The sequence below is a fragment of the Halyomorpha halys genome, unplaced genomic scaffold (genome assembly GCF_000696795.3).
Source record: "Halyomorpha halys isolate HHAL.00 unplaced genomic scaffold, Hhal_1.1 Scaffold1664.1, whole genome shotgun sequence".
NCBI classification, from domain to species: Eukaryota; Metazoa; Arthropoda; class Insecta; order Hemiptera; family Pentatomidae; genus Halyomorpha; species Halyomorpha halys.
Window position 1 is genome coordinate 101,294 of NW_027107683.1, and position 26,910 is coordinate 128,203.

The 26,910-nt window shown below is 29.4% G+C and overlaps 1 protein-coding gene and 1 long non-coding RNA gene across 3 annotated transcripts in view; both read left to right on the plus strand.

The window, feature by feature from the left end:
- LOC106690334 (uncharacterized) overlaps positions 1 to 9,850 on the plus strand; it is a 15,649-nt gene extending 5,799 nt beyond the window's left edge. Inside the window, exons 4-7 of one of the 2 annotated variants that reach the window (XR_001344580.2) lie at positions 1,196 to 1,309; positions 7,786 to 8,005; positions 9,138 to 9,242; positions 9,690 to 9,850. This is a non-coding gene — a long non-coding RNA (uncharacterized lncRNA). Of the gene's footprint in view, positions 1 to 1,195; positions 1,310 to 3,040; positions 3,245 to 7,785; positions 8,006 to 9,137; positions 9,243 to 9,689 lie in introns of those variants that run through there. The other variant, XR_010843070.1, reaches the window with a different exon arrangement.
- Positions 9,851 to 12,742: 2,892 nt separating this feature from the next.
- Positions 12,743 to 26,910, plus strand: part of LOC106690333 (uncharacterized) — a 35,203-nt gene continuing 21,035 nt past the window's right edge. The window contains exon 1 of the mRNA XM_014435739.2: positions 12,743 to 12,919. Within this exon, the coding sequence (XP_014291225.1) occupies positions 12,905 to 12,919 (15 nt within the window). The 5' untranslated portion in view covers positions 12,743 to 12,904. The remainder of the gene's footprint in view (positions 12,920 to 26,910) is intronic.

The window sequence follows — 26,910 nt, forward strand, 5'->3', positions numbered from 1 at the left end:
TATAAGTACCTGTTACTTTTATTTAAAGGTTTTTTATTTTTTTATGCATGTAAATTGAGCATTTTTTATAGATTTTAATGAAATATAATTGAGTATGATCACGTATTTATTTCATATATTTATTTTATTAGAAATTGATGTATTGGAAATTTTTCATTTCTCTTACTTACATGGCAAATGCTTTTCATAAAAGACCTATTGTAAATTTCATTCTCTAAAACGAATTAAAAATTTACATACTAAATTAAGTTTTTAATATGAGAAGATGTTTGTGAATGATCAGTGGAGAACTCAAATAAGTGAAATTTGTATTAGAAATTTTTCATTTCGCTTTTCATAAAAGATCCATTATATATTTCATTCTCTAAAACGATTAAAAACTTTATATAATAAATAAAATTATTACTGTAAGACGATAGATTGGTTGATGGATTACTTTATTTGTCTTAATAGATCAAATATTAAAAATAGTATTCATAAAATACAAATATTTAATAATATTCATAAATTTATTCGTGTTATTCACTCACCACAACTCCAACCATTTTCTCATTAAATATCCATTGTCATCAACTGTCACATCATTATAAATTATTGATGTTTTATAAACAAAAAACATATATTTTACACCCTTTGGTACATTTCGTTCTATAGAATTGGCATCAAACTTTCTTCTTCCATCATTTTGCATCCAAAAAAGGTAATAGGATTAATCCATTTGACAATGTTACCTTTTTCGACAGTTTCCGACAGTGAAATTGGTCTTCAGAAAATCTTCCTTTCTTTTTCTTCACTCACGGCATATCTTACAGCAATCTTTCTTATGAATAGTGTCTTATAACTGTCAGACTCGTTCTTATGAGTCCTACTATATGGTAATAATAGAATCTGAATAGCGAAGTCTTGTGAAGCAGTCTCTGTGTATGCAAACAGCCTGAAGTTTAAACTACATATTTAAGAGGAGTGTATGTCTGAATCGATCAAAAATGATTTTGGTATATTTGAGTTTTTATATTCAATATATTAATTTGGATCATTTTAGTTTTTATTCATTAAAAAAAGTCACAGTTTAAAGTAATAATAAATCCAATGCTCAAATTAGAAATTATTATGTTTAAGTTAAATAACAATTGATAACTAAGGGGTGAAAATAAGTAAAAAGGCGTCATATAATATATATCATTGGAGATTGCAGGAAGTGAAGAAATTTTACTGAATTGGCTGGTTTTTGGAGAAAATGTTTCAGTAATGGAAATGCCTTTCAGCCAGTGACAGTTTGAGTTTCAGTATTTGGAGTTTCAGTTCAGTTGTAAGCATGCCTTTGTACATATAAATTCTTAGTTTCTATGATTATATGAAGTGAAAAAGGTTTAAAAAGTGATAACTTGCGTTAATATATACATCAATTAGGTAAATATTAAATTAAAATTGTTTTCAAATGAGTTGGTGTTTTGGAAAGGTTGATGGTGATTTAACCAAATGATTGATGCCTACACTAATTTCCTACACTGCAACAGTGCTGGAAAATTAGAATAAATCCTAAGGTGTATTCTATTATCACAAGTAACCATCTATTTATTTATTTATACTTTTAATGTTCTTGTTCATATAATAATTCACATAATTTTATAACAGGGTATATACTCGTAATTACACCCATTTCAATTTACTCTGAATAACTTCTGGTACGTCTGTAACAATTAAAGTTAAATATTTTTAAATTATTAGTTTTGCATTCAATCCTTATGTCATGTAAGTAAAAGTTTTATTTTCAAGTGATTTTTTTTTCTCTTTATTCTACATAAAATAAAAATATAATATATATGTACGGGTGCAGTTCTTTGTAAGGTACTTATTAGACCAACGGTTTTGTAAGGATGTGATATGTTCAGAATCATGGGTTGTAGAAATACAGATTTAATTTTTTTTTTTTATTTAATATTCCATATATATTTTTTTTTGAAATCCAAACATCCACCGCCATCATCCTCTCGCAATGTCTCGGTTAGGATACGATCCACAAGTTGTGTAGTGGAAACAATAGCTTCTCTTCAATATTTATACATGACCACTACACAACTTGTGAATAGTATTATAACTGAGATAGCAAGACAGGGCGATGACGATAGTTGCTTAGATTTAAAAAGAAATATGGAATAAAAAAAAAAAAATTAAGTCTGTACCTCAACAACCCATGAAGGGTTAGGAGTGCAGTACTTTGCAAGGAAGTACTTCTACTAGACCAATAGTTGTGCAAGGAGGTGATATGGTAAAAATCACGCTCGATCCCATACTTTTTCCCCAATTAAGGATACTCAATGGGTGGGCTCCCGAAAACACAAGCCTGAGTATATCAATTGTAATAAAATATATTCATACAACCTCAACATTCATTATTAATTCATTTTAAATATCTAACGTTTTGGCCGATCTAATTTTCAAGGAAAATTTTAATTTAATTGCCTCTCATTTAATCAATAAACCTTTATTCAATTTCTTTTCAGGAATTTATACCTTTTATTTTACTTCTATATTCTTTATGTCATTAGATCAACTCTTCTGCCCATTGTCAAGTTCTTTTAAATTGTACATATGATGTAGGTGGACTTAAAGTTCACAATGTTTTGAATACAAAAAAACATTCGAACTGATTATTTATATTTAAATTAATATTTAAAAAAGTTGCAGACAATACTTCCAGGTCTGATATAATGTTGTCAAATTAACCAACATTTGTCAAATTTATCATATATAGATATAAATATATATATTAATTATTTTATTTACCGTCAATTAACTTTTTTATATAACATAGTAGCAATATGCTATATAGCAGGACAGCAGCATAACTGAAACGCATGATATTTAAAATGAATTAATCAAAAATATAGATGCTTATCTAAATTTTACCATAATTGATAAATTAAACTAGTCTCGTAAATAAATATATATATATATAAAACATAATTATGCTCTAATTGAACTTCAAATGTACAATAAACACAATAAAATATATTACACATGCATAATTTTTTTTCAGCCACTTATCTGAAAATCGTATCTTCCCTATTTCGTTCTAAGTGATTCTAAGTGGATATACTCACTCTCTAGACGGCTACAAGAAAAAAAAACTACTAAACTATTAATTGACCATTTTTTGAATAAAAACATGGATCAGATTGAATTATGGAGTTTCTGAGAGAACATTATTTCAGAAAAAAAATACAGCAAATGATATTAACGGTTGGTCGGCGAGGCCGCGATTGTAATAGGAGTCTCCTCGTGAAAGGCGGGTCCAGTGACTTACGTAAAAGCAGGTAGCCACTCCAGGGACGGATGAAAGATGGGGGTTGGGAGCCCGATGTAACCTACAGGTGCAGCCAGCTCTTGTGGTCTGTCCTTAGAGGTTTTGGTTTTAGAGGACGTATGAGGGTTTATGGTGGAGACATTGCGACATAGCAGACTAATGACATTTCAACACCAAAACCTACTAACCTATAAAATTTATATTAATAATATTAAGTATTATTAATTTATTTCAAATATTATATAGTAGTTTAAAGTTGCTATTCCTATGCCTGTCTCAAGACAGAAATAAAGTGTTCTCAGACAGGAATATACAACCTCATTCTTCTTCCTACCGCAACTTTAAACAGAATTTCTTTGTTCAGATAACCTTGATGAACTTCTAACCACTAATCATATACCTGTGGACTGTTTGTTTTATAACTTTGCGTTAGGAAATATTGAGGGACGCTAGTGAATTGTTCATTTAGTTCTGCGGTTATTTGTCGGATAAATAAATATTATGTTCAGCTTTGTTGATATTTTGTTTTAAAAATTAAAATATTAAATGCTCAGATATTGCAGGGGAACTTATGTACATCAATCGTGGATTTTTCATGGCACAAGAGAGTTTCGATATTTCAGTCCGAACTCAAACGCAGAAATAATAATTGCCTAACAATAACGAAAATCTTCATAAAAAATATGTAGAGAAATTATTGTTTTTTAAAACCACCCTTTAATATTTAAAATTATTAAGGTTATTTATATCTCTAATTATTTAAAAGTAAAAATGTGGATGCATGATAGTTTTGATAATTGCCCGGTCTGTAACTACGAAGAAAAGGAAGGTATTATAACTTTCAGTTCTTGGGAACCTGTGACAAGTATAGTGAAAATAGAATAAAATATTTTGGGCAGCATACCTGCTCTCCAGTACAATTACTCAGTTTATTAAAAAGATTTAATTGGACAGCTCTTAGCAGCTATGTACGACGGCCTACACTGGAAAGAGCTCAGTTCGTTAACATATGAGGGATAAATACAACTGTTTGATAACTGACATTTGATATTATTATTTCGTTTCTTTAAAATATATATCGTATTGTTGTTTAAAAATATTGACTTGTTAAAAAAGCATTGTTTTCAAAGCATATAACTTATTTTTTTAAAGTTTTGTTATTTATGTGTTTTAGTTAAAAAAACAGCACAAAGGCTTTGGCAGACGGATATTGTGCCATTTTCTAAGTGTATTAATTATTTAAAAAGATCCATTTGTTTGTATTATTTTGTAAATAAACACATTTAGAAAAAAATATATCTCTAATTTACTGGTTGCTAACTGGTTTAGTGGAGTCCCATAGCTAAACTCCGTATTTCCAGGTAGGCCTTATAACAGTCATGTAGATCAGTATTTTGTAATGGATTGGAAGTTTGGACTTAGTAATAGTAACGGTCAGAATCGACGAGCAGTTTCCTGTCTTTTCAGTCTTGTATGACGATTCCATGTCAGTCGTTTGTCCATTTATTGATTTAGGATCTGTTCAACAGGAATAAGTGGGGTATTATTAAAAAATACTGTGGGGCAAGATGAAGGTTTACGATGAAGGGTAAATGGGATTTGGTGGGATTTATTTTAATCCTCCACATTCTTCAAGGGTGGTGATGTGGGATTGAAGGGTTTGGGATACAATGGAAGGATCATTATTCAATAACAATTGGCATGTGTCATCGGCATACGTGGTGAGAATAGTGTTAGGATGGGTTGGGATTTCAGCTGTAAAAACTGTATAAAGGATAGGACCAAGGATACACCTGAGGTACACCAGCAGACTGAAGAAACAGGGATGAATAAGCTCTGTTGTGATTTACTTGAAATAACCTGTCTGAGAGAAAAGGACGGATGAGATAATATGTAGGGGTTTTTTACGGATCTTGTATAGCAGTCCTGGGTGCCAGACTCGATCAAAAGCAGCTAAATCTTAAATACGTTAATTGTAAATGACTATGAAATCATTACAATTTTAGTTTTAAAATAATAGTTAACTAACCAAAACTATAACCCACGTGTATAAAATATTAAATTGGCAATTTCGTTCAAACTTTTTTCAATCAAATTGAACATGAATTATGTGTGGCAGTTCCTTGGCTTGATAAACGTTGTGTTGTACATTTTTTGACGCATATGGCAACCTCAACCATTTTCAAACTAACTTGTGCATAGCTTAGTTGATTGTATATTATTTCTGTCTAAAAACGTTTATTATAGGTACTAAAGTACTACATGAATAAATAAAGAATTTATTAATGAGAATGAGTAATCTCTATGTGCTGTTGTGCCTTTAGAATTCGTTATGCTTGCAAAACAGGAAATAGTTAAAATAGCCAATGCGTTGCTCTAGTAATCATAAACGTCAGCTAACATTCAAGGACTGCTCGGGGGATAATTGGAACTATTTGATGCAACACCTTAACTTATGTTAATATTCAAACGTTACTAAACAGCACCGGGAATATTGAGGAACTATGCAGCCCCAGAGTGGGAATGTAAAGATTCATTTTTCAGGGCAGCTGTGAAATAAATATTTCCCGAGCCATCTGGGATTCGAACCCACAATCATCTTGACAAAGCGCTCTGGGACCCCCACCCCAACCCGCTGAGCCATCAGATTCTCAATCGTGAAGGCTTATAAGTGTAAGTAACTGTAATTTTTTTTATCAAGGTCCTTCACTCACGAGGATTTGGTTTGAGTCTCATACAAGGACCATACGTCTTATGTTATTTGTTCATTGCGCACGATATGAGTTTTCCCGGTGACAGTTTGAAAATTTCAACCAAGAAGGTACAAAAGATTCTTCCACAAAACTTTTCAAATGGATTGTTCAAGAGATGGGGAAAATATAATTATAAAAATACTGAAAAATGAAAAGAATCCTGATAAGTAAAACTTTACTTAAAACGGAACATTCATTGCCTTCGGTTTTTTCGGTCGAAATAATTACAAGAGAGCTATAATAAAAGTATAAAATAATAATAAATAAAAGTATTTTGACATTCTGAAGAATATAAAACAAAGTCTAAATTAGACTTGTGAAAACTGTAGCATCAGACATAAGATAATTTAATATGAGGGAATGTAGAAAAGAACATAGAAGAATACTGAGTAGGCAGAAGATATTTAGAGCAGACAGTATCGTATCCTAGCTCCTCTTGTTCTAAAGATGTCCTTCATAGATTTATCGAAACCTGAGCTAGACCAAAAAAATTTCAAAATTAATTAATGAGGATTAGCAGACCTTCGTCACTACGGTCGTATTTCCCTCAATTTTTTATTTAGAAAAAGGATGAAAAGTGATATAATCATTGAAAATATTTAAACGCAAAAAAAATAATAATACGTTGTAACTATGGCCTGTTAACTCCTACAGTTGTGCACAGGGTGTTCTATTCGTTACATAGGCATTGGAAGACGAAACCCAACACAATAGGTCAATTGGAAGAGGCTGTCTATGAAAACTTATAATCAGCAATAAACCGTGAAATAAATAGCGGAAGGGAACAAACATGATTGAAACCATAAAGGGCATTTTTCCAACACCAACTCTATTCAAAGCTTATCAACCATCAAACTCAATTTGAAGAAATTATAGAGCTTAAAAATTAATAACATTACGTATTTTTAGTAACTAAATCAGTAATTAATTATAATTATGAGTCATTAATTAGTAGTAAATGAGTAATATTTATTTTTTCGAATAAATGAAGACAAAACAAATTATATGATTCTAAGCCGAAAAATCAACCCCAATAACATGATCTGTATGGATGGCAAATCGTTTCCGAAAGTAAACAGTTTAAAATACCTTAGCTCCACAGTAACATCAATAAATTATTAACGGACTTGGATAGAACAGCGTATAACATACGGGAACAGAGGCTTCTATATCTCTGTCAAGAATACTAAAGCCGGAAAATCTCTAAAATTCTGAAGCTAGGGGTCAATGCCATAAATAAGCAGCCAAATACGGCTGAGAGATCTGGTCTCTAATTGGTACCCTAGAGAGCATAGAGATTCGAACGAAAAGTTCTCCGTACAATTACAGAAGGTATCTGGGGTCTAGGAGATAGGGAACTGCTTGGAGAGACTGGTCAGTATAGTCAATATCTATATGAAGGCAAGGAGTATAGTATTAAGATGAAAGGGGGCTCTGGCTCGAAGCAATCCATCAGGACGCCTCTACACAACAAACATGGAGAGAGACCAAAAACCAGAGAGAATCAACAAAGATGCAAAAGAGCTGCACGCAGAAAACTAGAAACCAGCAGCCCAAGATAGGCAAGCATGGAGAAGGCTAGTTCCGGCGACCAAAAGTTCTACATGAGCCATTCGAAATAAAAATAAATGTATTTTTAGTTCAGTTAGTTGTTTATTATAGATATTTATTATGGAAATCTGAAATATAAGTCATAAAAAATAAACAGTTAATATTGTTTTTTAGCTACAAGCAACAAGAGAAATTTCGCCATAGTATTAGATGGTATTTGATAAAATTTATACTGGAAAATTTTTCACTAATCCAAATTTCCTGCGATATCAAACATTTTTTCCTAAAAAGTGTTGTCTGATATATGCCTACAGTCACTGATGCGAAGTAATGGGATCTATTATATATTCTAGAGGCTATCAAAGGTATCAAGATTAAGGAAGTAATTTTTTAGGTAATACGGACTCAATAATTAATGACAAATAAATTAAATAGTTTAATACACTGAAAAAAATCCTTATTTAAAGAATGGATTAACCCACTGTTTTGATCAATTATACATTGTGCAGGAACTTATCGATATGATAAGTTTTATAATTTATACAACTCTCACCTTCTCTCTAGAGTTCTTTTAATCTATTTTGAAACAAATATATTGATGATACAACTATATCAATTTCTAAATTTTCTACAGTGAACAAAACATTAATTTTTGGTCAATCTTCATACCTTGAAATATTCAGGGGCTTATTTCTATTATCATTTAATCCTTAAATATAAATATTTTTTAAAATATAAAATCATCATACTTCTTTGATTAATTGTTTAAATGAAATAATTTGTATCCAAGACGATCTTTTACATAACATCTCTTATTATACATTAATTTTTAACAATTTTAACAAACAACATTATCAATAATAAATTAGCACATCTTAAATGTAATTTTACTCCTCACATTCAACAATTAAAAACTTTTTGTTATTCTACCCAGGTCAATAAATTGAGCCAAATTTATAAATAAGCTTACCTTATCTTACGCTTAATTTCTATCTTGTTACTTTTCCATTAAATTTTAAAACTTTAATTTAGAGATTAACTTAGCACTATTATCAATCACTTATCACACCATATTTTCAACTTTCCATACAATCAAATTAGTCATATAATTGATTTATTAAAAATTGGATTTTTATCTAAATTCTTATTTTTCTTTTATTATTTAAATTCATATCAAGGTTAATTGTAAATAATAACTTTAAATTTAACTATATTATTCATAAATTAATTTTGCTTAAAATTTCTGCATAGTATTAGTTCAAATTTCTTTGATAAATTCATTGTATAATTAATATTTTCTAATATATAAATATACTCTAGTATTTTTATCTCTAACGTATTTTCTTTATGTGAAATTAATGAATTGTCAAAATCAATATCATTCGATGGTACTATAATGTCAATTGTTAAATGTTCTATTGGGAGAAAATCACCAATTTTTCGTTAATTCTTTCACTCTCCGTTGAAATATTCTTAAGTTTAATTCAATATTTAATTAATTCTTACATATACAATTTTTGTTTCAGGAAATTTATAGCAAATATTAATTGCAGCATTCGGTCAAGTCTTGTCTAGATAGCTACACCTAAGCAAGTAGAAATAATGAATTATGCATGGAGATAATTGAAAGGGTACTATAATTCATAACATGGCAAATATATGTTAAATTAAGCTTTGAGATTTAAAGATTTTGCCTTTTTTCTATTTTCCTCATCCTACACATTAGAACCCGGTCTATATATTCTGATCCCACTTGAATTAGTCAATAAACGTTTTGAATCTAGAATTAAACAACACTTCTAGTTTCGTTATTTAGAAAGTATTATAAAACCAGTTTGAAAGAAATGACCCTGCTGGAGGATAAGAGAAATATTGGCTAGCTAATTAATACTATCGTGACTCACTTCCCTAATCGCATTACACTGTCACACTGGCCTCGTTTCCATTCTTTTCTTGCATTTGTCATATGAGATATGTAATAATAATAATAATTCTAAATGTAATGATTACATTATCGTAATAATCAAATATTATATTAATGTTTCTTGTTTGTAATTGTGGGTTCCTTTTTAACACAGGGCTCCTGGTTACATCATTCAATAAGTGCTCAAAAAGTGGGTGTAAAATGGAAATGAAAGGAAAACAACTTTTCACTTGAAGACATCGTTTGGGTTAGTGAGGAGTTAATAAATATCCTTACACCTAACAGGTAAGGATAATGATGGAAGGAAGCCTAATTTTTTTTTTTATTTATGTGTCCGAAACGAAATAAGAAACACAAGATCTTAAGTTTCCTGGTGATAATCCAATCTTATTGAAAATTAAAGTTGACAAAATGTCAATCAAAAAATTCATAAGGACGGACAAAGAAAAGAAGTTGCATTGAATTCATTTCAAGGACATATATATTCTACTATTTTAATAATTTTACTGTTTTATCATTTCAGCCGCACAGATTTTAAAGGAATTTTAACTTTACGAATAAATCCTGAGATTTTGTAAGATAACTTAACTTGAGTATTTTTCTTTATTACTCAAACTCTAGATATAAATCAACATATATGTATAAATAGTAGATACTATATATATAAATGGTGCATAAAAAAATATTGTGTTAACATATTTATATTTTTTTTTTCGGTTAGCTCTACAAACTTAGTCGAATTTTGACCGCCCGAACCAGCCTTCTTCACGCTTGCCTGTCTTGGGCTACTACTTTCTAGTTTGTTCGATGTAGCTCTTACGCATCTTTGATGATTCTGTTCGGTTTTTGCGTCCCACGTGGTCTCTTGCCAACAATATTGGCAATCATTGTTAAGAGGCGTTTTGATGGATTGCTTCGAGTCATATGTCCCGCCCTACCTTGCCATTATATGATGAGATATTGACTGACCAATCTTTGTAGTTCACTGTGAGTTCTTTTCCTCTATCTTTAAGGCTCTGATCCCAGATCGCTCCTGTAATTCAACGGAGGACTTCAATCAAATCTTTTGTTTCTGCCTTACCTGTACTCCCTAAGCTTCAGATTTTTAGGGATTTTTCGGAATTTCAGTCAATTCTCCTAAATATCATTGATTATTACATCAGACCCTCTTAATCTAATGGAGACTTTTTGAAAGTCGTGATTATACTCGAAATTGGCAATTTATTGAGGAATGAGGGCTCACTGTTTTAGGAACAATTTCACACTATATCATCTAACTCATATGATCAGCCTCCATCTTGGTATAAACAGCACAATACATTTTGATTTATTAAATAATTAATACAAATGAAAAATACGTACATGCATTTATTTATAAATACGACCCAAAAATAATTTTATCACAAATATATTAATATAAGATCTATTTTATTAACTGAGATTCGTGTTAGTTGAGAATAAGAAAAAGTTATTATAACAACCATTTACAGAGTGAAGGAGATTTAGCTTGTCCATCAAATGTGTTCAAGTACTTAAAAAATGTCGATTTATAATCAGAAACTCATTTCCCCTAAAGGCGGAAGTGTCAGATAAAAAAAAAAAATTAATATACTTTAGGTTGGAAGGAAAATTCAATTTTGTACGTACGCCTTTTGGACACTTTCAATTTCATTCATAATTATATTAAGTTTTTATTATTATAAATCATAATTATTATAAATTCCCGGTGAAATCATATTGATGAAATTCATTCATACAGTTCCTGTGAAAATTTCTTAGGCCCCATTCAAAACTTCATATTGAATTATAATACATTTTAGAATTCCTTCAAAATCAAAATACTGGAATAGGTTTTGATTTTCTTCCTCAACCCTCAATGTATGAGGAAGTATAGCAGTTGGCATAAAAAACAAAACAAAAAAAAATATTTGGATACTAACTGTAAAAATATAGTTTAAGTAAACGTTTGAAAGCATTTTTAAATTAAATTCTTGGAAGGAATATCTTCAATAGAGTTCACTACAATTTAAATTTAAAAAATACTGCAATAGTAGATAACTACGTTGATCTATTATGTAAAAGATCAGAGGAATTAAATAATTGAGAAGATGATATTATAGTGCCCATAAAGCCCTTTTCCGGCTTTCAGGAGAAATGGATGTTGACAAATCAAAGGGAATTTCATGGATAAGTTTCGAATCTATATTTCGATTTTTAAATTATCATAAACAATATTTAGAAAATTTCCAATTTCGGTATTAAGATACTTTTTGAAGAGGAGGGGAATCTAGGCAAAAAATACATCGTCATTTGTCATCCTATATTTAGAAATATAGTAATAAAATAAATAATCCTAATTGTTGATAAATTTCAAGAATCCCATCTTTGGATTATGTTGAACTGATATTATAACTACTGTTGTGAAATTTAAGGTTTTATTTGAAGAAACATAATTTATCAGAATTCAGTTTGTTGTAGGAATACAACCTGCTTAAAACGTTTCAAGACCCACCGAAAAAAGGGTAAAAAATATGAGATAATCTTATTATTTGAAGATAATTAGAAGATAGTTTCATGCACACATATATATGTTTCTAGATGCCAAAAAAAAAACTCTGCCAATATTAGGAAGGGGCATGGGACATGCCAATATTAGACAAAATTTCATAAACGCATTTTTATTTTTTTGAAGATGATTTTCATCGAACACACTAAAGCAGAACTAAACAGGTTTGTGTAGTGAAATAACAAGACTACTGCCAACATTATGAAAAAATTATCTTAAAAAAGTGCACTTCTGAAAGAAGCTCAATTTAAATTTTTGTCTGCCAGTGTGACACCCCTCCTGATTTTTATAAATTTTAATACAGTTTTTTTGAAAAATAAAATACTAAAATTTGTATGGGGTCTTGAGCAACGATCGATAATGATTTTTTTTTCATTAAACAGTCATTCTGACTGTACCCCCAAGATCACCATGAAAGAATACATTTTATTTAATAATATTATTAAATAAAACCTGGCGAATAAAATAATTCTAAAGATATACATGTCTTCAAAGTGCGCAGCTTAATGTTATTTAGATTTCTGTATTTGGCAGATAGATTCGCATCCCCGAGCAATGCTATCAAAGCTGAACACTCCACATAGCGAACGGTAGGGACCCCCACTCGGCACTACCCCAGAGCAGTCACTGGACTCCGTTCAGTCTTCACTTCTGAGACCAGCCGTCACCCGCGACTGTGACCCGTGATCGGGGTGACATTGGATTTCTCCCCCTAACAGAGCAAGGTCTTACCGCTCCGCCTCCTTCTATATAGCGCTGGATCGCTCTTCTCCCTGGTCAGTCGATCATCGTCTGCAGTACTGATGGAGTCCCTCAAGGTACTTATTCCTTATAATAGTTTTTAGATTATTAAAATTAATATTATTTAGTATTGTATATATTTCATAAACTTATATACTACAGTTATTAAGAACATATTGCACAACTAAACATTTTCTGATCATAAACATATATCAATTTTTTGTAGATTTTTTCCCTACTATTTTGTTATAAATATTTAGTATTTCTTTATGTTTATTTTTTTCTCTTCCATACTTACCTTACATAACTATTATTATTATTTTTATTACTTTAAAATTTTTTTTCAATATTTAAAATTATTCAATAATTATAAAATATTATTTAAAATTATGTTAATATTTAGGAGGTCTTATTCATGTAACTAAACGTTCACATTATCGATGTTTAAAATACATTGAAGTAGTTTTTATTACCATATAAAACCCACAAGCCCTTTATGTTTTTTATATTTGATAGTAAAGAAACATAAAAAAAAAAAAAAAATAGTTTTTTTTTTTTATTTGGTAGTTCAATGAGTTTATACAGTTTTACAGTTTATAACAATAAAATAATGAATTCCGTGTGTAGGAATCTATGGGTTTGTTGTGTTGTCTTCACAAGAACAGGAGAAAAATACTTTGTAAGCAAAACCTCTTTCATACATTGGTATGAGTCCACATAGTTCAGAATTTTTAAAATATATAAAATAAAAAAATAAGAAAAACTGTTCAATAATTTAATTTAAAAACCATAATGCTATAGTAATTAAATGATAATGAAACGGTATAGATACTTAATTATGAGTGACAACCCTTAATAAAACTAAACTATAATACAAAAAATAGTAGAATTCAAAAAATTAATAATTAACAAGCTAAATAAATAAAAAAATGTTGAAAGAAATAGATATTATTTAACTTATTAAAATAGTTTGTTAATGTATAAATTTATTATTTTTTTTGTATTATTAGATATGGAAATCATAATAATGATAAAATGGTGAAAATATATACCTACATGTTTTAAGCTCTATTTGCTATTAGAAGCTAACCACTTTCATGCACAACCGTTGGTCTAGTTACAGTACTTCTTTACAACCTACTGCACCCCTGAACCTATCTGAATGGATAATTTTTTAATAAAAATTCATACTAGAATCAAATTTTAAAATAGTAAATTGTTCGTTATTTAATAAAAATTTGTTTGTACTCTTTTGATAAAACTATTAATCATAATATTAAATCATCAACATTTTACCTTAAACAATTTAGAAGCTCTGTAATTAATTATACTCTTTGACAATCGAATAATTAAATATGATTCTCAGGCCAAATACGCATTTTCTGACTTAATTTCTTCATAAAACCCAGATCTTTTTTTCAGTGGGTTTTAAAAGATAATAATACTTATTATAAGATAATAATAATAATAAGGGAAAATGAGGATACATATTTTGAATTCATTAGGTTGTTTCACTTAATTATTTAATTAATTAAAGTCTATATGAAATGTTAGTTTTTACAGGAAAGGTTATTTAGTAAAACAACTTTTTGAAATCAAAACATTTTTATTCAAAATATTTACCCTCATTTCCTGTACATTTCTCTTGAGGTATTTTCAACGTTTGAAACCCAGAACTGGAAATAAACGTAATTTTGTGTAGAAATAAAATCAGAAAATACGTTTTTGGCCTGAGAATCGTTTTCAAAACTTTTACCTTAAGTTCTCCAAATTTCTAATTAATTAGAAATATGTTTGAGATAAGTCTGGCGAGTAAGGTTGGTGTGAAAGGAGTTCGTAATTCAGCTCGTTTAGTTTCTTCACTGTCTTTCATAAAACATGAAAACTGACGTCGTAAAAAAGTGTAGAACTCTTACGATTAACCAATTAAATTTGTTTTCTGACAAGTTCTTGATGCAATGTGTCAGTATCAGTGGAGGATGTGATGTTGGTTTCACCTCTGGTTAAAAAGGAGATATGAATTATTCATACCATTGACCATCATTCAGAAACCAATAATTGTTATGATGCAAATTTGGTTTTGTATGCGTCCCGATCTTTCGTCGAGATTTAACCACTGACCTTACCGATGCTTGTTATAATATAGAATCCATTTTTAACCACAAGCGATAATCCTTTCGAGAAAATGCTCGGTTTTTGTCTAGTAAGCAGTTAAATACATGTCACAGGTCGCTTTTGCTGCTGCCACACAGTAAGTTCATGAGTTAGCCAAATAGACCTTTTTTCATATTAAGTGTAGAGAAACTATCTATACAGTTGTGTTGCAAGTCCTTTAACAGTTTGGTTTGGGCTTTCTTCCACATTAAGCCTAATGGCATCGTGGAGGTCTTCCTCTAAGTTGGTTATCCAAATATTTATCACCAATGAAAACTTTTTCAAACCAACTGCGAGTAGTCCTTTCGTTACAAAATATTTCCCCGAACGCCATGGTAATGTCTCTGTTCATCTTTGATATAATAAACAATGTGCAATCATTTGAAGTGTCTTAATAAATAATTTTTCATGTGAAGGCTGACATTTCATAAAAAATTACCTAATATATTGTCATGTTTGAAAATTTATTATATTTGCATGATAAATAACTAATATACTAAAATTTGTTTGTAAAATGTAATTGTTATTAATTAAATGTATTATGCAATTTATTTAATTAATAAATATCGTGTGAAGCAGAGAGTGACTAAAAATAAATTACATGATTAAAAAGAGATACAACCCAACTGCATAATCTATTTATTTGCTTTCGTTTTTTTGAGGTAGATTGCTCATCTATAATTAATAATTTGTTTCAGTGTTATTCATTGAATATTATAGTAATAAAAAAAAAATTATAGACAATGTTTTTCTTCGTTGAGTAGGTATGTAATTATGGAGCTCAGGTAAATACATTGCTATTACTTCGCGATGTTAACAGTCGATTTTTCTTTTTAATTTTTTAGCTCGAAATAAATGGATGGGAAATTAAAGATGTCATCAGGACACTACAGATCTTAGTCAATAGCTGAGGCTATTAGTCTTGGAAGATTTCTTGTATCCTCCAATTGATACCTCCTCGTTTCCTCACGAGAACTGAGAAAACTACGTAACTACCTAAGAAATCGATTTAACTTGAAAATAACAATAGAAAAAACTACAAGACGGAATAAATGATTCTATTTAGTTTTCTTTGCTAAGGGTAATTCTTCATTTTTAATGACCTTTCAGACAAGGGTTATTTACATTTCGGAATACGAAATATCGATAACCTTCCGCTTTCCAGTCATTAAAGATTTTTTACAGTATAAATCGATGTTGTGGCTTTTCATGACCAATTAAAGTACAAATTATTTTTATTTTCTTACAAAAAATCCGGGTACATTTTTAGGATATCTTGTGTTGTTAATGAAGATTTATTTAGATCATAGTCTTTAATTGTTGTAATCAGTAGTTTTCTGTAAGCAAATATGCACATAAATTACAGAATATTTTTATAAATGTAACCTAAATCAACATAAGCGAAAATAGTTTTGATAGAAATAAAAGTAATGTTAGAAGAAGAACAAATGTTTATACTGCCATATAAGATCAAATACAAGAGGAACATTCATAAATTCTCAAGAAGCGTTGTATTTCTGTTCTAGTGTTATTTATTTTTTTTAAACTGTTTATATTGAGTAGTATTACATTTCGGCTAACTTAGTGACGTTGCCAGTAGAGATATGAGAGTACATAGTGAAATCATGCAGAAGTTTTCAAAAATGAATAAAAAAATTAAATAAAATTTAAATCTTAAAATTATTAATTCCTAAGTACAATCAGTCTAGAGAAACTCCGAACTGCAATTATGGAGGAAACAGCAGGACTCCAAAAGATCCCGGCACTTCTCCCTCAACTTCAATGGTATTGAAAACCAGTAGAGGCTGGTCGAGGGCGCTAGCTGTAGACGTCTGGGACTTGGAAGGAGGATCTGAGCATTGCTCCAACTCCAACATTATATAATTTTATTATATTATACCAACTATAATATAATAATAGGTCTCTGGGGTTCTCTCGGTTCAACCTTCAGGGAGAATTGTAGGGATCTGTGAAAAGGAATAGGGATTATGCTAAAGGATTATGATCAGAAGTGAGCTATTATAAAACGTAGGGAATTCGGATGAAATATGATTCGATATAAATGGAATATCAAGGCCATGATGTAGGGATGAAACAACGATGGGCGTTGGATTGGTTCCGTTAGCGCCTGGTCCAAAACTTTTTGGATCCTATTCACACCTAAGGAATGATTTTTTTATGTCTAGGTGGTCCCAAAAATTGGATTTTGACAAACCCACCTTGGTTAGTACGTGGGGGGCAACATAGGTAGCCCCCAGGGTTTGACAAAAGGGACCACAAGCCAGACTAGTTTCCCCCACCTAATACCAACACTAATACCAATACGAAGGTCATGCTGAAGTGTATTGGTGATTAAATAATAAGAGCATGAACGATTTTTGTCTTGAATGCGCTTGGTGTTAGACATTTTAGCTGTTCCTCATAGTGCTAGTCCGCCAGCCCACCCAGGTTTTAGTATTATCTTTAAACTAGTAGCATCTTGTCGAATGACAGTTGAGATTTTCCAATTAGCAGTCTTTATAATTGGCTAAATCAGCCACCACGTTGACGCAGGGCTACACAGTGAACAGAAAATAATTGTCTAGCACAGCCGGATTCAAGCCCGGGTCCTTGGATCAAATATAATAAAATAATACAAATAATTATTACTTCTTCTGAAAACATTATTAACAACCTAAAGTATGTTCATCGACATCTCAGTAATTTAAACGGAAACATACTCGCAAATAAAATAAATACATTAATATAAACTAATGTATTGGGACAATATCTAAAATAAAAAAAAAACCTATTTTATTTAATTAAAAAAATAATAATTATGATTATCTTATTAATAATTAAATTAAGTTTTTTAATAGTGGATTATTTTTCATAGTTGAAAAAGTGAAAAGTGTTCCTACAGCAGTGATTAATTCCTTACTTTTAATTTTATGAAGTTTGTAAATTATGATACTTATAGTGTTTTACAATTTTTATGGGCCAAAAAAATAAGAAATTAAAAAAACTAAAACTTAAATTAATATGTGGCGAAAATTCCAACGAACACTTCCATTTCATTTCATGATGTTTGCAGATAATGTAAATTGTTTGAAATAGTTTGAGATTAAACAAGCTAGAAATACCTTTAACATGAAAAGAATATTCAAGATGCCTGTAAGACTGATGTAAAAATCCAATTCAATAATAAAAGTAAATAATTATAATAATAGAAATAAGTGCAACAATATTCTTTTTGACTATTAAAACTGGGTGAACGTTTTCATATTGCAACAGTTGGCTAACTGGTTATACTAGATTCCAATATTCCAGTTGAGAACTTCGTAATGACCTAATAATCAACATACACTTATTCACAGACATGATAATTGCTTACTTATCTTTATTAGGGCTGGCTTCTTTAGAGCGTTTTTCAATCACTTAAATATCCAAGACGGGTTTTAAATCATATCATACCGTCACAACATTCGTCACAATTAAAGTTTCGACACACTTTTCTTTTGAAATCTTTAATCACAGAACCTTGGTTGATATAATCACGATTAGTGCCAGCGAGATGGGCTAGTGAAATATAGTCTTGAATTGTTGAAAGATATTTTGATTGTAATTAACAAGGCGTAAATTTCAGTTTTTAATACTCGTCTCTGACTGACAAAAAAAAAAAAAAAATATATGTAATGTTTCATTCCCAGAAGAGTTTCAGAAATAGGTCTCACTCAGACTGCACTGACTTTCAGTAGCAGTGACGCGGCTGGGAGAGAAGCGCTCTGATCTCTTGCAGTCATGTTTTTCCTTCCACTCGAGGATGGGAAAGCTTGATTCGGAGTTACCAATGTGGAATGTTAATATTGTATATATGTACGAATGTGTGTCAGATTTAATCATTTTATTTTTATTTAAATAATTCTTTTTGTTTTGTATACATATTTTTGTTACACTACTCTGTATTTATTGTGTCGATTTCCTAATTTTACGCATATCATATTTGAAATTAATTTATCTTTCGTATTTTTTTTAAAAATTCCGTTACTGTTTTTCTCATTTTTCATTTAATTTAGTCTTCATATATAGTATGAATGATTACTTAGAACAATAATACCCAGGACCCTCGATTGTGGCAGTTTATATCATTATTATAATTTTTGAAATGCAAAAATATATGGTTGGAGCCCTGTAACAGATAAATCATATATGATGGTTTTCGTGAACTGTTCTATAACTAGCTATTCGGCGTATATATCATATTGTATATCATAGTATATCCATTAAACTACATTATACGTCATAGTAAATCCATTTATATTTTATTTTAATTTATTCTGTATTAACAGAATTTCAAATATATAAATACTTATTAAATAAAAAAATTACCGCAACTTACCACAATTTTGGATGAATGTATTTCTCCCATGTATTTCTCAATATTCATGTACAAAGGCAGAGACATATAAATATAAATACATTTTTTTTCTCCATTTCTGGATTATAATATTATAATTCTAAAATGAACTGAGTGATTTCTCAGATACAATATTTGATTTCTATGTAATTTTGGTATATATTATAATTGTGAATTGCACTGTTATGAGTTCTATTTTTTATCTGTTTTGAAATCTGGGCAAATATGAAAACGTTGTATTTTAAAATCGTATTAAATTATAAAATCTTACTTTTTTTAAAATAAAAATAAAATAAAATCTTTTTATTGCATTCCTTGTCAATCTTTCATAATTGCACTACATATTAATTTTTTTTTATATAATCTTTTAAATATTTAAAAAAATTAAATTTTATGTTTGTTTAAAAAAAAAATTAAAACTGATATATCATTGGATAAATTAATGAATAAAGCTAATAGTCCGCTAAATAAAGTAGGACTAATAGATATTTTTGCTGATGTACACCATGCAAGTGGTGGTAGATAACGTCATCAGTATATTATTTAAAATTTTGTTTGAATATCAATAAATATGTATTGATAAAGATTGAAGAAATCAAATAATCCAGTGGGAAATTCAATAAAAAATTACTAATACTAACAAAGCTAAACAAGTTAATATTTAGAAATCATATCTTGTTGTCTGACCTTATACGCCCATGAAATTCCTCAACCAGTTATAGTTTAGCAAACGTTTGCGAAATTTTTTTCTTCGTTGCTTGAAACATACACCAGCTCCCATAGAAATGTAATATTCTATTTTAATAAAATAACATGATGACATTTATAGATTAGAATTAAATCAATCTTTCCGCTTGTTATACTGTGAATAAGTATTAGACTGTAGAATTAGACTGACACTTTCCCCTTGGTTGCTTCCGAGTGTCAAGGGTGTTTGAAAACTGATCTCTAACGACCTAAGAATCAATTTCGGTGGAAAATGACCTTCATTCAAGTTGTCCATGCTTGTAGAGGTTGAAACAATTTTATTTATTTGAAGAGATAATCATAGATGTTTACTGCCTGATATTTGAGTGTTTTTTTGACTTTGTCTAATAGATTCAGACTCGGAAAGAATTAAGTATGCTGAGAGTAAATCAGTAAATATCATTTAGAAAACTTACTTTATAAAATTTTAGTTATTACTGAAGCTTTGTTAATAGACCAACGGTTGTGCGAGGTGATTTAGTTATAATCACGCTTAACCACTTAATTTTTACCCAATTAACGGTACCCACTACAAGTGCCTGGGTGGTTCTTACGATGTTCCCCACAGGACTGACTGCAGTTATAGAATAAATGATTATCTACCACAGCTGTATTCGAGAACCTTGGAGTTAGTAACTTACCACTGAGCTGTCCACTCCCATTAATAATAAAAAAGATATTAAAATAAATACAAAAAACGATAAAAAGAATTACATACTTAGTAAGCAAAATTTCATAATGTATTTTAAGCGATAATAATAATTTAACTTAAATAATTTCGTAAGAGATATTTACTCACTTTGATAAATAGACTCAACTCTGATTAATCAAGGCACGAAAATTAATGTTTATTAATCAGCTGAATGTATTTGTATTATATGTATATTTGAAGTACTTGATAAATATTTATCATTTGAGAATCAGATGAAAATAGTTGGTTTATTGATAAAATATTTGTTTATCCTGTTCCCTTAACTAGTGGATACCATTGACCATAATTCCCTTATTTAAAAAAAATGATAATAACAAAAACATATTCTACCGAAAAATTAGCAGAATAAGAAGCTTTGTATTACTAAAATGTGTCTGTACTTTGACAACGAATACAACTTAATAATTAAGAGAAAAAATAAATGAAAAATACTACTAAAATATGATTTTATGATTCAATCTCAAGCCTTAAGTCCATCAAATACTTAATCAAAAATCAAATAAATAAATAACTAGTCAATTGAGAGATTATTAGAACAAATTTTGACCAGAGATAGCACGTCCCACATCAACAGCCATAAAATGACCGGAGAAATAGAGGTATCACTCTGAGAAAATTCACCATACACTTGTTATAATTGCTATAACTCAAGCGAAGATATGTGTTACGCTATATACTGCAGATATAACATAATAAATAAAATATAAGAAAAGATAAATTTGATGGCTTTGTTAACGAATCATTTCTGAAAAATGTATCTATGTATGGACAGTATTTATTATACATAAAAAAGTTTTTTAAAGCTCAGTCTGACTATCAGAAAGTAATCAAACATAGTTTTCACTGAAAAAAAAAATCAGATGAATATGCAAAATTATTATTAATGTCAATATACATTTTTTAAAAAATAAAGTAAACTAAAAAAACAAATAAAAAATGTAACTGGATATTGTTATAAAAGTTTATTAATTAAGTTTAATGTCAGATTGATAAGTTCTTTAATATAGTAATCTTGTATATTCAGGCAGTTCGTTTCGTAAATAAATAAATAATTTTTCATTTTACGACAGTTGTAATGTCCTTTCCATGATATTCAAGTTAACTCTTCATTACAATTATTCTCAAGATTTTATGAAGGAAAAAAGATAATCAATAAGTGATTAGCTGAAGAAATATGACGAGCTCCATTAACCGTTATGTGGGTGTTCAGAATTATTCTTAGTAAACAAGCTGAACAAACTGACAGGAGTTGGGGAAGCATAATTGATCTATTACGCCCGATGAAAAGAAGGTCTTTCTGATTTCAATTTCAAAGGCGTTCGTGCTTTTTGTTATCCAAAAAATAATGCTCATAATAATTTGAGTTGTATTACAGATTTCTACAGCAAAAACGCCGTAGAAAATTAGAAATAGACATAGAAAACCGGCCGTGAATACTTAAAACATGTGATTTTCAAAAATTCAGCCAAAAAAATTAAAAGAAAAGATAGTTTTCAATATATAAATTAATGGACTAAAATATAACAATATTTGATTATTTATTTTTCAATTTTCTCTGCCCTATTGGGCTATACAGTTTTTTGCAGCAGGTATGCGATTTGGACATAACCTCTAGTGGATCCTGGACATATACATTGCTCATTTGAATCATTTCATCTCTGGGTCATAAGAGACTAAAGAAAATAATTAATTCATAAATTTTATATTTTAATTTAATTTTTTCACTGTACACTTTATATTTCAACTATATATTTGCTCCAATTTATAGAGAAGGGGGTTGTAGGAAACTATGCTTTAATTTTAAGTAAATGTGGCTCTTTTATTGGATTTAAAAATAAATGTTTGGTCTCGTTGGATTCCTAAACTGACTGCCAGTTGATTTAAGACCATTTTTAATGGCATGTCAAAGACGTTAAAGCTGGAATAAAATGTTTTGGGGGAAAAAATAATGGTGAAGAAATTTTTAAAAAATCCTAAAAAATGAAATAATAAATTACGAAGACAATTTTATAGTACAAAATACATTTTTTTTCGAATATATAAAATAACTCTTTATTTCAGCACTATGTAAAGTTACGATATTATCCTTGCTTTTGAAGTTAATATGCGTATGAGGTTCTTTCAACGAAAATGATTCATAATGTAGTTTTGATAGTAATAGTTTTTTTTTTAAAACTACGCATAAAAAAATTGTATTTATAAGTAAAAACTCATATATCAAATATTAAATATGGAAATTTGAAAAATTTATCCAAATGAAAAATCTAATAAAAGCAAATTTAGTGTTATAGAATATTACTTATTAATTTTAATTATCTTAATTATGATGATGGGTGAAAAATCCATAAAAGTTGATTGGAAATGTGAAAGTAATAATAAAATATTATAAGGAAGATGTTGATTTCACAAAATTCCTAATATGAAGCTAGAGAAACCTCAGAAAAAAAATAAGGAATTATCTTATAAATCTTTGTTGTTAAAATCAATTAGTATTTGAAAAAATTTAAATAGCAGTCACATAGAAAAATTATAAAAACACTCAAATAAAATTAAGTGATTATTGTAAATGATTGCTTGAGGAAAATATTAATTAAATTAATTTTTAAATAAGATTTCATAACATTACTTACATTCATAAATTTTTTATTACCTTATTGTAAGTAAAATAAAATGATGTTTTCGGTGTCCATCATATTCACGACTTTTAAAATTAAAATAAATTGACATTTAAAATTTAAATAGCATAAATAACACTACATTTAACATTATACAATTATATTATTATTTATTCCATATACATTTTGTAATCGTATATACCCACAAACCTAATACTTTTTGTAATAAAAAAGTACTATACTATAAATATAAAAATACTAATGTAGGTAAGGTTAAAAATATTGTAATAGCTTAATAAATAAATAATAGTAGGAGGTAAGAAAAAAAATTTATAAAATACTGTATCTCAACCAGGTGAGATTGGTCACTATCTTGCTCGAACTTCAAGTTTTTATTTCAGCTTAATGAATGATTAGGTACTCACTTTATTGTGGTGTGGTGTCCAGAGGGCTCTGGAGACAATTTCTTGCTCATTAAGTTGTCAAAATCCTTTCTTTTTTTTTAATTTGATACAGTTTAAATTATTGACACCCAGAATGTATATAGAATCGGGTTTCGAGAACGTCCTTCGAAAATATATAATCGATCAAATCTAAAATCCTGTAATTAATTTTTTTTTGTGTGCGAGTTAGATACCAGCCAGTGACCTTGCTTCCTGTCTGTATCTTTACTAAATCTTTTCTCTTATAAGCTCTCAAGTAACGAGCTGTTAAATTTTTAGCGCTAAAATTATGTAAACTCATTCGGTAACTTAAGTCAAAAAATCTTCCTAATTTTTTATTTTTAACAAAAATTATTTTTATACAAAAACTTAAATATTTAGGAAGCGAGATTTATTTGGTGTACAGGTTGAAATAAATAAAAAAAATCTGTTTTTTTTTTTACGTACAATTTCCTATCATGTGCAATAAATATTTACTCTAATTTTCTGAATTTTCGATGTCCAATTTCCTACTAAAGAACATGTAGTTAGTAATCCAATATAACATATGTCTCATCCAGATCTGCCTAACATGTAATAATAATAATTACTTTACCGTATGTTTAATCCCCAACTCTCCAAAACAGAGGGGTCAAGCATAAACATAAAACTAATGTAAAACATTATTATTCAATAAATGAAGAGCTCCTTCTAAAAAGGTAATAACATCAAAATTTAAGAAAACAATTTGAAAAATATTCTTTATAACCTGAGAAACTGTTGCAATTCCATTTATTGTAATAAATGAAAAGTGGCTTAAGCCACCGGTTCGAATAAAAATTTGCAATGAAATTTGAGAAATGAAAATTAATTTTTATACCTTATTTAGAAAAGATCCAAACTTAAAATAAGGGGATGTATTACAATATGCAAAAAATGTTATGATTATTATTACTGGGTGTAAACCAATTTTGTAAATTATACAACTGTTCATTTAGTTGTACTAACTGTTGCTTAAATTGTATAATTGTAATTCACATGTATTCTCATGTAGTTCAAATTATTTGATTTTTTTCAATTTGTTATTGACAGGTAAAGAAAAATTCAAGTCTTTATCCCAGTATTTTTGTTTGTATTTTACTTACTTTCTAAAACAATGTTCGCAATCACTTTTCCCTTTAAATTGCAACGAATTTTATTACTAGAGAATTTTATTTTTTTATTTTAAAGGGTGTTAAGGGTTTTTATTATGACGGGTGAGTAGGCTAATGTAATTTTTTTTTTCAAATGCGTTCATCAGTACTGTTAAAAATGAATGAGTCCAAAATTGCAAAAATGTAAACAGAACTATTTTACTCCTTTTGTCCTGGAAGGATGACAATTTGTTCCAACTAAACGGTGTTTTCTCACTTTATTTCTATTTTTTTGTAATATTTTTAGACACATGCTAGAATAAATAAGGCCGTTGCTTACTATTATACGCTGATATGAGTCACCCGATGAACACTATGAACGGCTACTCACGTCACGGGGACCCGCATGACAAATGAACGAAAAGTATGTACTATAAAATGAAGTTATAAGTGCGTTGACTGGCCTACTAAAAGATCGTTAAAACTTCTCAAAAAGGCTATTATATTCCTTTTGAACTATAAAATTTAAAATCACTTTCATGACCTATAATAAAAATATGATCCCATGTTACGGATTCCTGCCAGAGTGGAGAGAGTTCTTCAGTCACTGTATCGACACTCACGACAAGTAGTCTCAATATTAGTGAAGTTCATAACAACTTTTCTGTCAACGTTAGTTCAAAGGGTGTTACTGCCAACCCCCTAAACTCAAACGGTTACTACTGTGACCAACGTTCTGAAAAATTCAGAGAAAAAAATCCGGTATCCAAAATAACTAAACTTCTCAGATATAATTGAGTCTTATAACACCAGTTATATGAGTAATATTATTTTTTTATTTAAAATCTTTAGTGAAAATTTTTGTAATTGTCTTTAGGCAGTAACTCCCTTGAGCTTTTCACAAGAATTTTTTTTTTATACCTTAAGATTGCAAAGTAACAGTTTATTTGAGAAAGGCTTTTGTATGAAAAAAAAAAAAATAAAAATAGTATGGAAACTATGCCTAAGTAATTGGCAGAGTTTGTCTGCTGATTTTTACTGTACTCCTGGACATTTCCTGATGTTTGAAATGAATTGAAAGTTTTAGAGAGTTATCATCTTATTGAATAGCTGTCACCCAAAGTTATACGAAATGTTTCCCACAAAAAAAAAGAAGAAAAAATGAATGATAATGCATACCCGTGCAAAGCGTAAATAAACTTTTCCTTTGGAGTATTGAATGAATTCGCGTGCTCTTGGAAAAATGGATCCAAGGCGATTTTGAAGGCGTTGAAGAAGACGGGCAATTACTGTCGCCCGAGGGCCCTCTAGGAAAAGAAGCCAACAGAATGCCTTTCCGCTTTCCCTCTTTTAGCTATGGCCTTCCCAAGACTAATTTTTTATTGCTCCAAGTGGTGTGAAACAAGAATTCGGTGAGATGATATTTTTGCGGAAGCACGCGTTTAAGCGGAAATCACTTAATTTCTTATGAAACCTTTCATAACGTACTTGATAACATGAGGTTAGATCAATCCATTCTGAAGCATTAATGAATGATTACAGAAGTTTTGGTGGCTACCTATGTAAGTGTTAGTAATGATGTGGTGCATATATAGGGTAGTTAAAATGTTTTGTCAATGACTGTTCCAAGAATTCGTAACCTACAAAAACCTTCAATTTCATTTTATACGAAACGATAATAAAATGCCAGGAACAATCATTTGTTTTTTTAACCTGGTAAAAATGAGAGGTCGAAAATTCTAGCACAAGTTTTTCAATCACACTTGAGAGAAGTGCATACTCGACAAAACTTCCAAAATACATAAGGGGCTTAAACACAAGGCATAATTATCAATCCATGATTAAATGAAAAATACAATATACAAATATATTCACACAAAAAATTGTGT